The 13820-nt window shown below is 45.4% G+C and overlaps 1 protein-coding gene across 1 annotated transcript in view; it reads left to right on the top strand.

The window, feature by feature from the left end:
- Positions 1-13820, top strand: part of LOC106574944 (protein diaphanous homolog 3) — a gene marked incomplete at its 3' end in the record, with an annotated part of 688081 nt that overhangs the window by 164770 nt on the left and 509491 nt on the right. The window contains exon 5 of the mRNA XM_045698420.1: positions 8500-8630. Coding sequence (XP_045554376.1) covers positions 8500-8630 — 131 coding nt within the window. The remainder of the gene's footprint in view (positions 1-8499; positions 8631-13820) is intronic.

The raw sequence follows: 13820 nt of genomic DNA, 5'->3' as shown, positions 1-13820 counted from the left end.
GGCCTGGGAGGTCATAGGCCCACCTACTTGGAAGCCAGGCCCAGCCAATCAGAATGAGTTTTCCCCCACAAAAGGGCCTTATTAGAGACAGAAATACTCCTCAGCAATCCGCCCAGACGATCCCGCAGGTGAAGAAGACGGATGTGGAGGTCCTGGGTTGGCATGGTTACACTTGGTCTGTGGTTGTGAGGCCGGTTGAAACGTACTGACAAATTCTCTAAAATGTTTTTGGAGGCGGCTTATGGTAGAGAAATGAACGTTAAATTCTCTGGCAACAGCTCTGGTGGACATTCCTGCAGTCAGCATGCCAATTGCATGCTCCCTCAAATCTTGAGACATCTGTGGCATTGTGTTGCGATAAAACTGCACATTTTAGTGACCTTTTATTGGCCCCAGCACAAGGTGCTTTTTAATCAGCTTGTTGATATGCCACACCTGTCAGGTGGATGGATTATCTTGGCGAAGGAGAAATGCTCTCTAACAGGAATGTAGACATATTTGTGCACAACATTTTGAGAGAAATAAGCTTTCATCTGTAGGGAAGATTTCTGGGATTTTTTTAATTTCTGCTCATGAAACATGGGACCAACACTTTACATGTTGCGTTTATATTTTTGTTCAGTGTGTCGATCGATCGTGCGTTCGGGAAAGTATTCAGACCCCTTCCCATTTTCCACATTTTATGTTTGTCTTATTCTAAAATGGATTAAATACTAAATACTAATATTTAAAAAAATCACACTGACAAAGCAAAAGCAGGTTTTTAGATATTTTTGCAAAGGAATCAAATATAAATACCTTATTTATGTAAGTATTCAGACACTTTGCTATGAGACTAGAAGTTGAGCTCAGGTGCATCCTGTTTCCATTGATCATCCTTGAGATGTTTCTAGAACTTGGTTGGAGTCCACCTGTGGTAAATTTAAATTGATTGGACATGATTTGGAAAGGCACGCACCTGTCTATATAAGCTCCCACAGTTGACAGTGCATGTCAGAACAAAAACCAAGCCATGAGGTGGAAGGAATTGTTTATGAAGATCTCTGAAAACACCATTGTGTCGAGGCACAGATCTGGGGAAGGGGACCAACAAAAGGTCTGCAGTCATTGAAGGTCCCCATGACCACAGGAGGCCTTCATTATTAAATGGAACAAGTTTGAAGGCTCAAGAAGTCTCGAGGCTGTAATCGCTGCCAGAATTGCTTCAACAAAGTACTGTGTAAAGAGTCTGAATACTTATGTAAATGTGATATTTCCATTTTAGAATAAGGCTGTAACGTAATAAAGTGGGAAAAAGTCGAAATACTTTACGTATTGTTATTTATTTTTACATTTTGGTCTTAGGCGTCCCGAAAATACTCTATAGCAGAAAGATCCCTGAGAGAGGGAGGGAAAGAAAGAGAGACAGGGAGATGTTTTCTTTGTTCCAATCAGAAGAGAGAGAGACGGGGAGATGTTTTCTTTGTTCCAATCAGAAGAGAGAGAGACGGGGAGATGTTTTCTTTGTTCCAATCAGAAGAGAGAGAGACAGGGAGATGTTTTCTTTGTTCCAATCAGAAGAGAGAGAGACGGGGAGATGTTTTCTTTGTTCCAATCAGAAGAGAGAGAGACGGGGAGATGTTTTCTTTGTTCCAATCAGAAGAGAGAGAGACGGGGAGATGTTTTCTTTGTTCCAATCAGAAGAGAGAGAGACGGGGAGATGTTTTCTTTGTTCCAATCAGAAGAGAGAGAGACGGGGAGATGTTTTCTTTGTTCCAATCAGAAGAGAGAGAGACAGGGAGATGTTTTCTTTGTTCCAATCAGAAGAGAGAGAGACGGGGAGATGTTTTCTTTGTTCCAATCAGAAGAGAGAGAGACGGGGAGATGTTTTCTTTGTTCCAATCAGAAGAGAGAGAGACGGGGAGATGTTTTCTTTGTTCCAATCAGAAGAGAGAGAGACGGGGAGATGTTTTCTTTGTTCCAATCAGAAGAGAGAGAGACGGGGAGATGTTTTCTTTGTTCCAATCAGAAGAGAGAGAGACGGGGAGATGTTTTCTTTGTTCCAATCAGAAGAGAGAGAGACGGGGAGATGTTTTCTTTGTTCCAATCAGAAGAGAGAGAGACGGGGAGATGTTTTCTTTGTTCCAATCAGAAGAGAGAGAGACGGGGAGATGTTTTCTTTGTTCCAATCAGAAGAGAGAGAGACGGGGAGATGTTTTCTTTGTTCCAATCAGAAGAGAGAGAGACGGGGAGATGTTTTCTTTGTTCCAATCAGAAGAGAGAGAGACGGGGAGATGTTTTCTTTGTTCCAATCAAAAATAGCAGACTGAACCTCTGGTCTCCATTGACCACCAGCCATACAGTCCGACTGGTTTGGTCCAGTCTCCATCCAACCCCATTATTCAACACCGTCCCCTCACTGATTCTGTGGATTCATTTTGAGGTACTCTGAAAATAAGACCGAACAGCAACAAACATCCAAGATGAAGGAAGAGGGGGGGAAAGGGTAATGCATTATTATATGAACTGTATGAACAAATAGTCATAAAAAATGAACTTGAAACAGACAAATATTCTAACAGCTTGTGAAATAACTATTTGAATATCTAATGGGTATAACGTTTGCAGTGTGTTTTGTTCTGGAGGATATTTTTCCAACTCTTACTGATTGCCAGTTGTTCCAATATGAAATGCCATTTTGTAAAATAATGTATTAATTACGCAGTAACTCTTGCTGAACACAACACCAATTTGCATCTGCTAACAGGACAGGGTTTTAGAGTAGTTTTAACTGCTAACAGGACAGGGTTTTAGAGTAGTTTTAACTGCTAACAGGACAGGGTTTTAGAGTAGTTTTAACTGCTAACAGGACAGGGTTTCAGAGTAGTTTTAACTGCTAACAGGACAGGGTTTCAGAGTAGTTTTATCTGCTAACAGGACAGGGTTTCAGTAGTTTTAACTGCTAACAGGACAGGGTTTCAGTAGTTTTAACTGCTAACAGGACAGGGTTTCAGTAGTTTTAACTGCTAACAGGACAGGGTTTCAGAGTAGTTTTAACTGCTAACAGGACAGGGTTTTAGAGTAGTTTTAACTGCTAACAGGACAGGGTTTCAGTAGTTTTAACTGCTAACAGGACAGGGTTTTAGAGTAGTTTTAACTGCTAACAGGACAGGGTTTCAGTAGTTTTAACTGCTAACAGGACAGGGTTTTAGAGTAGTTTTAACTGCTAACAGGACAGGGTTTCAGAGTAGTTTTAACTGCTAACAGGACAGGGTTTTAGAGTAGTTTTAACTGCTAACAGGACAGGGTTTTAGAGTAGTTTTAACTGCTAACAGGACAGGGTTTTAGAGTAGTTTTAACTGCTAACAGGACAGGGTTTTAGAGTAGTTTTAACTGCTAACAGGACAGGGTTTCAGTAGTTTTAACTGCTAACAGGACAGGGTTTTAGAGTAGTTTTAACTGCTAACAGGACAGGGTTTTAGAGTAGTTTTAACTGCTAACAGGACAGGGTTTTAGTAGTTTTAACTGCTAACAGGACAGGGTTTCAGTAGTTTTAACTGCTAACAGGACAGGGTTTTAGAGTAGTTTTAACTGCTAACAGGACAGGGTTTCAGAGTAGTTTTAACTGCTAACAGGACAGGGTTTCAGTAGTTTTAACTGCTAACAGGACAGGGTTTCAGTAGTTTTAACTGCTAACAGGACAGGGTTTCAGAGTAGTTTTAACTGCTAACAGGACAGGGTTTCAGAGTAGTTTTAACTGCTAACAGGACAGGGTTTCAGTAGTTTTAACTGCTAACAGGACAGGGTTTTAGAGTAGTTTTAACTGCTAACAGGACAGGGTTTCAGTAGTTTTAACTGCTAACAGGACAGGGTTTCAGAGTAGTTTTAACTGCTAACAGGACAGGGTTTCAGAGTAGTTTTAACTGCTAACAGGACAGGGTTTTAGAGTAGTTTTAACTGCTAACAGGACAGGGTTTCAGTAGTTTTAACTGCTAACAGGACAGGGTTTTAGAGTAGTTTTAACTGCTAACAGGACAGGGTTTCAGTAGTTTTAACTGCTAACAGGACAGGGTTTTAGAGTAGTTTTAACTGCTAACAGGACAGGGTTTCAGTAGTTTTAGCTGCTAACAGGACAGGGTTTTAGAGTAGTTTTAACTGCTAACAGGACAGGGTTTCAGTAGTTTTAACTGCTAACAGGACAGGGTTTCAGAGTAGTTTTAACTGCTAACAGGACAGGGTTTCAGAGTAGTTTTAACTGCTAACAGGACAGGGTTTCAGAGTAGTTTTAACTGCTAACAGGACAGGGTTTCAGTAGTTTTAACTGCTAACAGGACAGGGTTTCAGTAGTTTTAACTGCTAACAGGACAGGGTTTCAGTAGTTTTAACTGCTAACAGGACAGGGTTTCAGTAGTTTTAACTGCTAACAGGACAGGGTTTCAGTAGTTTTAACTGCTAACAGGACAGGGTTTCAGTAGTTTTAACTGCTAACAGGACAGGGTTTCAGTAGTTTTAACTGCTAACAGGACAGGGTTTTAGAGTAGTTTTAACTGCTAACAGGACAGGGTTTCAGTAGTTTTAACTGCTAACAGGACAGGGTTTCAGTAGTTTTAACTGCTAACAGGACAGGGTTTCAGTAGTTTTAACTGCTAACAGGACAGGGTTTCAGTAGTTTTAACTGCTAACAGGACAGGGTTTCAGAGTAGTTTTAACTGCTAACAGGACAGGGTTTCAGAGTAGTTTTAACTGCTAACAGGACAGGGTTTCAGAGTAGTTTTAACTGCTAACAGGACAGGGTTTCAGTAGTTTTAACTGCTAACAGGACAGGGTTTTAGAGTAGTTTTAACTGCTAACAGGACAGGGTTTCAGAGTAGTTTTAACTGCTAACAGGACAGGGTTTCAGTAGTTTTAACTGCTAACAGGACAGGGTTTCAGAGTAGTTTTAACTGCTAACAGGACAGGGTTTCAGTAGTTTTAACTGCTAACAGGACAGGGTTTTAGAGTAGTTTTAACTGCTAACAGGACAGGGTTTCAGAGTAGTTTTAACTGCTAACAGGACAGGGTTTCAGAGTAGTTTTAACTGCTAACAGGACAGGGTTTCAGTAGTTTTAACTGCTAACAGGACAGGGTTTCAGTAGTTTTAACTGCTAACAGGACAGGGTTTCAGTAGTTTTAACTGCTAACAGGACAGGGTTTCAGTAGTTTTAACTGCTAACAGGACAGGGTTTCAGTAGTTTTAACTGCTAACAGGACAGGGTTTCAGTAGTTTTAACTGCTAACAGGACAGGGTTTTAGAGTAGTTTTAACTGCTAACAGGACAGGGTTTCAGTAGTTTTAACTGCTAACAGGACAGGGTTTCAGAGTAGTTTTAACTGCTAACAGGACAGGGTTTCAGAGTAGTTTTAACTGCTAACAGGACAGGGTTTCAGTAGTTTTAACTGCTAACAGGACAGGGTTTTAGAGTAGTTTTAACTGCTAACAGGACAGGGTTTCAGTAGTTTTAACTGCTAACAGGACAGGGTTTCAGTAGTTTTAACTGCTAACAGGACAGGGTTTCAGTAGTTTTAACTGCTAACAGGACAGGGTTTCAGTAGTTTTAACTGCTAACAGGACAGGGTTTCAGTAGTTTTAACTGCTAACAGGACAGGGTTTCAGTAGTTTTAACTGCTAACAGGACAGGGTTTCAGTAGTTTTAACTGCTAACAGGACAGGGTTTTAGAGTAGTTTTAACTGCTAACAGGACAGGGTTTCAGTAGTTTTAACTGCTAACAGGACAGGGTTTCAGTAGTTTTAACTGCTAACAGGACAGGGTTTCAGTAGTTTTAACTGCTAACAGGACAGGGTTTCAGTAGTTTTAACTGCTAACAGGACAGGGTTTCAGTAGTTTTAACTGCTAACAGGACAGGGTTTCAGAGTAGTTTTAACTGCTAACAGGACAGGGTTTCAGAGTAGTTTTAACTGCTAACAGGACAGGGTTTCAGTAGTTTTAACTGCTAACAGGACAGGGTTTTAGAGTAGTTTTAACTGCTAACAGGACAGGGTTTCAGAGTAGTTTTAACTGCTAACAGGACAGGGTTTTAGAGTAGTTTTAACTGCTAACAGGACAGGGTTTCAGAGTAGTTTTAACTGCTAACAGGACAGGGTTTCAGAGTAGTTTTAACTGCTAACAGGACAGGGTTTTAGAGTAGTTTTAACTGCTAACAGGACAGGGTTTCAATAGTTTTAACTGCTAACAGGACAGGGTTTCAGAGTAGTTTTAACTGCTAACAGGACAGGGTTTCAGAGTAGTTTTAACTGCTAACAGGACAGGGTTTCAGTAGTTTTAACTGCTAACAGGACAGGGTTTCAGTAGTTTTAACTGCTAACAGGACAGGGTTTTAGAGTAGTTTTAACTGCTAACAGGACAGGGTTTCAGAGTAGTTTTAACTGCTAACAGGACAGGGTTTCAGAGTAGTTTTAACTGCTAACAGGACAGGGTTTTAGAGTAGTTTTAACTGCTAACAGGACAGGGTTTTAGAGTAGTTTTAACTGCTAACAGGACAGGGTTTCAGTAGTTTTAACTGCTAACAGGACAGGGTTTCAGTAGTTTTAACTGCTAACAGGACAGGGTTTCAGAGTAGTTTTAACTGCTAACAGGACAGGGTTTCAGAGTAGTTTTAACTGCTAACAGGACAGGGTTTCAGAGTAGTTTTAACTGCTAACAGGACAGGGTTTCAGAGTAGTTTTATCTGCTAACAGGACAGGGTTTCAGAGTAGTTTTAACTGCTAACAGGACAGGGTTTCAGAGTAGTTTTAACTGCTAACAGGACAGGGTTTTAGAGTAGTTTTAACTGCTAACAGGACAGGGTTTCAGAGTAGTTTTAACTGCTAACAGGACAGGGTTTTAGAGTAGTTTTAACTGCTAACAGGACAGGGTTTCAGTAGTTTTAACTGCTAACAGGACAGGGTTTCAGAGTAGTTTTAACTGCTAACAGGACAGGGTTTCAGTAGTTTTAACTGCTAACAGGACAGGGTTTCAGTAGTTTTAACTGCTAACAGGACAGGGTTTCAGTAGTTTTAACTGCTAACAGGACAGGGTTTCAGAGTAGTTTTAACTGCTAACAGGACAGGGTTTCAGAGTAGTTTTAACTGCTAACAGGACAGGGTTTCAGTAGTTTTAACTGCTAACAGGACAGGGTTTCAGTAGTTTTAACTGCTAACAGGACAGGGTTTTAGAGTAGTTTTAACTGCTAACAGGACAGGGTTTCAGTAGTTTTAACTGCTAACAGGACAGGGTTTCAGTAGTTTTAACTGCTAACAGGACAGGGTTTCAGTAGTTTTAACTGCTAACAGGACAGGGTTTCAGTAGTTTTAACTGCTAACAGGACAGGGTTTCAGTAGTTTTTAGTAGTTTTGGTTTGTCATGCGGAATACACATACAGGGTAATACGTGTGATCTCTTAGCCTGCGTCCCTAGTGGCCCGCTATTCACTATATAGTGTATATAATTCACCAGTGGACCAGAGACTGGTTTATAGTAGAGCACTGGGTAGGGAATAGGGTTCCAGTTTGGACGATCTCTTGGTGTTTCTGTGGCTTGGAGAGAGAAGATTTACATATTTAACGTTAGCGTTTAACCTCTACAGGATTGGTATTGCTCCTGGGCTTGAATAATACATTATGGCCTTTCTCTTTCATTTCAAAGATGATACATTTTTTTTAAATAAAGCTTGTTTTTTCATTGTATTTTCTTCTACCAGATCTATTGTGTTATATTCTCCTACATTAGATTCACATTTCCACAAACTTCAAAGTGTTTCCTTTCGAATGGGCAGTTAGATTTGGGTCATTTTAGGCGAAAATTGAAAATAAAGGATCCGATCCTGAAGGGAACACATTCCGGAGAGAATGTCATGCTCAATATTTGTTGAGGAAAAAATGTTTTGTATGAATTGTTTCTGGGTGTTTCTGGGTGTTTTGTAAGTGTGTGTGTTTTAATTTGGATAGTTTTTGTTGTAGGGGTTTGTCTGTGTCTGTTTGTCCTTGTGTCTGGTTGTTTGTGTGTCCTTTGAAAATCCTGTATTAATCCTGTGTCCTCTTCTCTCCTCCCTCCTCTCCTCCCTCCTCTCCTCCCTCCTCTCCTCTCTCCTCTCCTCTCTCCTCTCCTCCCTCCTTTCCTCCCTCCTTTCCTCCCTCCTCTCACCACTCCTCTCTTCTCACCACTCCTCTCTTCTCACCACTCCTCCCTCCTCCTCTCACCACTCCTCCCTCCTCTCCTCTCACCACTCCTCCCTCCTCTCCTCTCACCACTCCTCCCTCCTCTCCTCCCTCCTCTCCTCCCTCCTCTCCTCTCTCCTCTCCTCTCCTCTCACCTCCCTCCTCTCCTCTCACCTCCCTCCTCTCCTCTCCTCTCCTCTCTCTCTCTCTCGTCTCCTCTCCTCCCTCCTCTCTCTCCTCCCTCCTCTCCTCCTCTCCTCTCCTCTCCTCTCCTCCCTCCTCTCCTCTCCTCTCACCACCCCTCTCCTCTCCTCTCCCCCCCTCCAGGGCAGTGTCTGTAGCAGTCATCAGATTTCCCCTCAGGAGTTCCTGGTGGAGCTGAAGTCAGGGGTGACTGAGGAACGCCTCATGGCCTGTCTGGACTCTCTCCGTGTCTCCCTCACCAGCAACCCTGTCAGGTAGGACACACACACATGTTCAACCCTGTCAGGTAGGACACACACACATGTTCAACCCTGTCAGGTAGGACACACACACATGTTCAACCCTGTCAGGTAGGACACACACACATGTTCAACCCTGTCAGGTAGGACACACACACATGTTCAACCCTGTCAGGTAGGACACACACACATGTTTAACCCTGTCAGGTAGGACACACACACATGTTTAACCCTGTCAGGTAGGACACACACACTTGTTCAACCCTGTCAGGTAGGACACACACACTTGTTCAACCCTGTCAGGTAGGACACACACACTTGTTCAACCCTGTCAGGTAGGACACACACACTTGTTCAACCCTGTCAGGTAGGACACACACACTTGTTCAACCCTGTCAGGTAGGACACACACACTTGTTCAACCCTGTCAGGTAGGACACACACACTTGTTCAACCCTGTCAGGTAGAACACACACACTTGTTCAACCCTGTCAGGTAGGACACACACACTTGTTCAACCCTGTCAGGTAGGACACACACACTTGTTCAACCCTGTCAGGTAGGACACACACACTTGTTCAACCCTGTCAGGTAGGACACACACACTTGTTCAACCCTGTCAGGTAGGACACACACACTTGTTCAACCCTGTCAGGTAGGACACACACACTTGTTCAACCCTGTCAGGTTCCTTATCTCACTACTCGTCTGGACTCTGGACTGACCTAATCACAGTACTTCCTGGGTCTGGACCGACCTGGTCTCAGTACTTCCTGGGTCTGGACTGACCTCATCTCAGTACTTCCTGGGTTTGGACTGACCTGATCTCAGTACTTCCTGGGTCTGGACTGACCTGATCTCAGTACTTCCTGGGTCTGGACTGACCTGATCTCAGTACTTCCTGGGTCTGGACTGACCTGATCTCAGTACTTCCTGGGTCTGGACTGACCTGATCTCAGTACTTCCTGGGTCTGGACTGACCTGATCTCAGTACTTCCTGGGTTTGGACTGACCTGTGTCCTCCAACCACAGCTTGTATTTTAACTACTGTAGCCCACCTGTAAAGGCTAATTGCCCACCTGTAAAGGCTAATTGCCCACCTGTAAAGGCTAATAGCCCACCTGTAAAGGCTAATAGCCCACCTGTACAGGCTAATTGGCCACCTGTAAAGGCTAATAGCCCACCTGTAAAGGCTAATAGCCCACCTGTACAGGCTAATTGCCCACCTGTAAAGGCTAATAGCCCACCTGTAAAGGCTAATTGCCCACTTTCTTTCCCCTTACAATGTCCCCCCCCCCATATGTCTCTGTACCTCCCGAGTGGCACAGCGGTCTAAGGCACTGCATCTCAGTGCTAGAGGCGTCACTACAGACCCTGGTTCGATCCCGGGATGTATCACAACCGGCCGTGATCGGAGGTCCCATAGGGCGGTGCACAATTTGGCCCAGCGTCGTCCGGGTTAGGGGAGGGTTTGTCCCGGGCTAGGCCGTCATCGTAAAATAAGAATTTGTTTTCAATTGACTTGTCTAGTGAAATAAAAAAATGAAACTCCCCCTCTCTCCCCCCTTCTCCGCCAGCCTCCCCCTCCCTCCCCCATGGTGTCGGGGTTCAGAGCAGAGCAACACACCATGCTGGGACTCATTAATATGTATTACATCTCCAGCAGCACTGCCCCAGGTCTCCTCCTCTTCCCCCCCCCCCCCTCCGCCTTTTTTAATTGTTTGATGCCTATCGTGAAGAGCGTCCCACTGCTTCCCCGCTCCTGTATCACAAACATGACACAACTCTCAGCAGGAGGGCCTCCGCCGCAGCCCGCCCAGCAACCGTAAATACGTTTTGGAATAATGAAATAATAGGTGATATTTTTCCTCCTGTTTGTTGCCGTTGGTTGCAGGCTCCTGGTACCTGTTTAATGCAGTGCACACAGAGAAGGAGAGCTGCAGGCAGTGGAAGGGGGAGTAGACCACTGTATTAAAATACATGTTGATCACCTTATAACACCAAGCATTTTAAATGGGGCTTTTTTATTTATTTACCTGTCTCCTTGCAGAGTCCTTTGGTTCTGTAGCTGTCAGCGGTTCATTAATGGTTCTGACCTGTTACTCCACTGGAGGGTTCTGACCTGTTATCCCGCTGTAGGGTTCTGACCTTTTACCCCGCTGTAGGGTTCTGACCTGTTACCCCGCTGTAGGGTTCTGACCTGTTACCCCGCTGTAGGGTTCTGACCTGTTATCCCGCTGTAGGGTTCTGACCTGTTACCCCGCTGTAGGGTTCTGACCTGTTACCCCGCTGTAGGGTTCTGACCTGTTATCCCGCTGTAGGGTTCTGACCTGTTATCCCGCTGTAGGGTTCTGACCTGTTATCCCGCTGTAGGGTTCTGACCTGTTATCCCGCTGTAGGGTTCTGACCTGTTACCCCGCTGTAGGGTTCTGACCTGTTACCCGCTGTAGGGTTCTGACCTGTTATCCCGCTGTAGGGTTCTGACCTGTTATCCCGCTGTAGGGTTCTGACCTGTTACCCCGCTGTAGGGTTCTGACCTGTTATCCCGCTGTAGGGTTCTGACCTGTTACCACGCTGGAGGGTTCTGACCTGTTACCCCGCTGTAGGGTTCTGACCTGTTACCCCGCTGGAGGGTTCTGACCTGTTATCCCGCTGTAGGGTTCTGACCTGTTATCCCGCTGTAGGGTTCTGACCTGTTACCCCACGCTGTTGGGTTCTGACCTGTTACCCCACGCTGTAGGGTTCTGACCTGTTACCCCGCTGTAGGGTTCTGACCTGTTACCCCGCTGTAGGGTTCTGACCTGTTATCCCGCTGTAGGGTTCTGACCTGTTATCCCGCTGTAGGGTTCTGACCTGTTACCCCGCTGTAGGGTTCTGACCTGTTACCCCGCTGTAGGGTTCTGACCTGTTACCCTGCTGTAGGGTTCTGACCTGTTACCCCACGCTGTAGGGTTCTGACCTGTTACCCCACGCTGTAGGGTTCTGACCTGTTACCCCGCTGTAGGGTTCTGACCTGTTACCCCGCTGGAGGGTTCTGACCTGTTACCCCGCTGTAGGGTTCTGACCTGTTACCCCACGCTGTAGGGTTCTGACCTGTTACCACGCTGTAGGGTTCTGACCTGTTACCCCGCTGTAGGGTTCTGACCTGTTACCCCACGCTGGAGGGTTCTGACCTGTTACCCCACGCTGGAGGGTTCTGACCTGTTACCCCACGCTGTAGGGTTCTGACCTGTTACCCCGCTGTAGGGTTCTGACCTGTTACCCCGCTGGAGGGTTCTGACCTGTTACCCCGCTGTAGGGTTCTGACCTGTTACCCCGCTGGAGGGTTCTGACCTGTTACCCCGCTGGAGGGTTCTGACCTGTTACCCCGCTGTAGGGTTCTGACCTGTTACCCCGCTGGAGGGTTCTGACCTGTTACCCCACGCTGGAGGGTTCTGACCTGTTACCCCACGCTGTAGGGTTCTGACCTGTTACCACGCTGTAGGGTTCTGACCTGTTACCACGCTGTAGGGTTCTGACCTGTTACCACGCTGTAGGGTTCTGACCTGTTACCACGCTGTAGGGTTCTGACCTGTTACCCCGCTGGAGGGTTCTGACCTGTTACCCCGCTGGAGGGTTCTGACCTGTTACCACGCTGTAGGGTTCTGACCTGTTACCCCGCTGGAGGGTTCTGACCTGTTACCCCGCTGGAGGGTTCTGACCTGTTACCCCGCTGGAGGGTTCTGACCTGTTACCCCGCTGTAGGGTTCTGACCTGTTACCCCGCTGGAGGGTTCTGACCTGTTACCCCGCTGGAGGGTTCTGACCTGTTACCCCGCTGGAGGGTTCTGACCTGTTACCCCGCTGTAGGGTTCTGACCTGTTACCCCGCTGGAGGGTTCTGACCTGTTACCCCGCTGGAGGGTTCTGACCTGTTACCCCGCTGGAGGGTTCTGACCTGTTACCCCGCTGGAGGGTTCTGACCTGTTACCCCGCTGGAGGGTTCTGACCTGTTACCCCGCTGGAGGGTTCTGACCTGTTACCCCGCTGGAGGGTTCTGACCTGTTACCCCGCTGTAGGGTTCTGACCTGGAGGCATGATTTTTACGACTCCTTCTAATCTAGACTATGAGGCTCACAATGCTTCTTTAATAGTAATCTAAAGACAATATTTCTTTACTCGTCTAAAAAAAACGTTACTTTTTCTATTCCAAAGTGGCATTACTGTTGCTAAGTGACCGCAGGGAAATGTACTAATTTAAAAAGTTTAGATTGTGTATCAAAATGACCCTGAGAGAGAGAGAGCGTTTGATTGCAATACACATCATTGTGCCCCTGAGGTTTCTGTGCTGCTCTACCAAGGTGTCTCTTCAGTCTAGGACTGATGAGTATGCGTGCTCATAAACCTATTACCCCCCCAGTTAAAGTTGATTCCAACACATGCAGTTCACTACGTTTTCAATTTATTAAAGACTGTTGTCTATTATAGACCTTAAACATCAACTGCTAGAAGAGGGGAGGGGGGAGAGAGGGGGAAGGGGGGAGAGAGGGGGGAGGAGGGAGAGAGGGGGGAGGAGGGAGAGACGGAAGGAGGATTGTAAACAGGTTTCACCGTGTCTGTAGTCTTTATTGGTGGAATTCGGAAAATGTCATGAATTCCATTAGTTAATGGATGGAAAGGCGGGAGAGAGGACTCTGTCGCTGTCTACCGATGTGGACGGAACAATCATCCAACACCGTGTCCCTTCCAGCCTCCTTTTGCGTCCCAAATGGCATCCTATCCCCTATGTAGTGCACTAGTTTTGACCAGGGCCATGTGGGAATAGGCTGCCATTTGGGACGCGGGTCTTATGTACTGCGTCAGTCATTTATTATTATTCAGACACAGATCCAGTTTTACCTCTTTAGCCTAAAGTACACTTGATGAAAAGTAATGGAATTATTGAAACTTTTTATTCAGCCGTGGCGTCGCATCGCACGAACGGGACGGACAAGATTCCGTTGTTCCTCTTTTTAAAGTGAAGATCTCTTTATTAGTCAATTGCACACAAGGTCCAATCTGAAATTTGACTTCCTCTTTTAACCCAACCAGCCTCTTGAGATTGGTTTGCATTAGAATATTGTTCCACCATGGCTGGTTATGCTAATAACATTAGATATTATTTGTTATTTTCACATTGTCTACAGTAAGATTTTGTCCCTGCTATTTGCTCAGGCTGTACTGAAAAG

This window comes from Salmo salar, chromosome ssa16, assembly GCF_905237065.1.
Source record: "Salmo salar chromosome ssa16, Ssal_v3.1, whole genome shotgun sequence".
Classification (NCBI taxonomy): Eukaryota; Metazoa; Chordata; class Actinopteri; order Salmoniformes; family Salmonidae; genus Salmo; species Salmo salar.
This window is presented reverse-complemented; position numbering and strand designations above follow the sequence as displayed.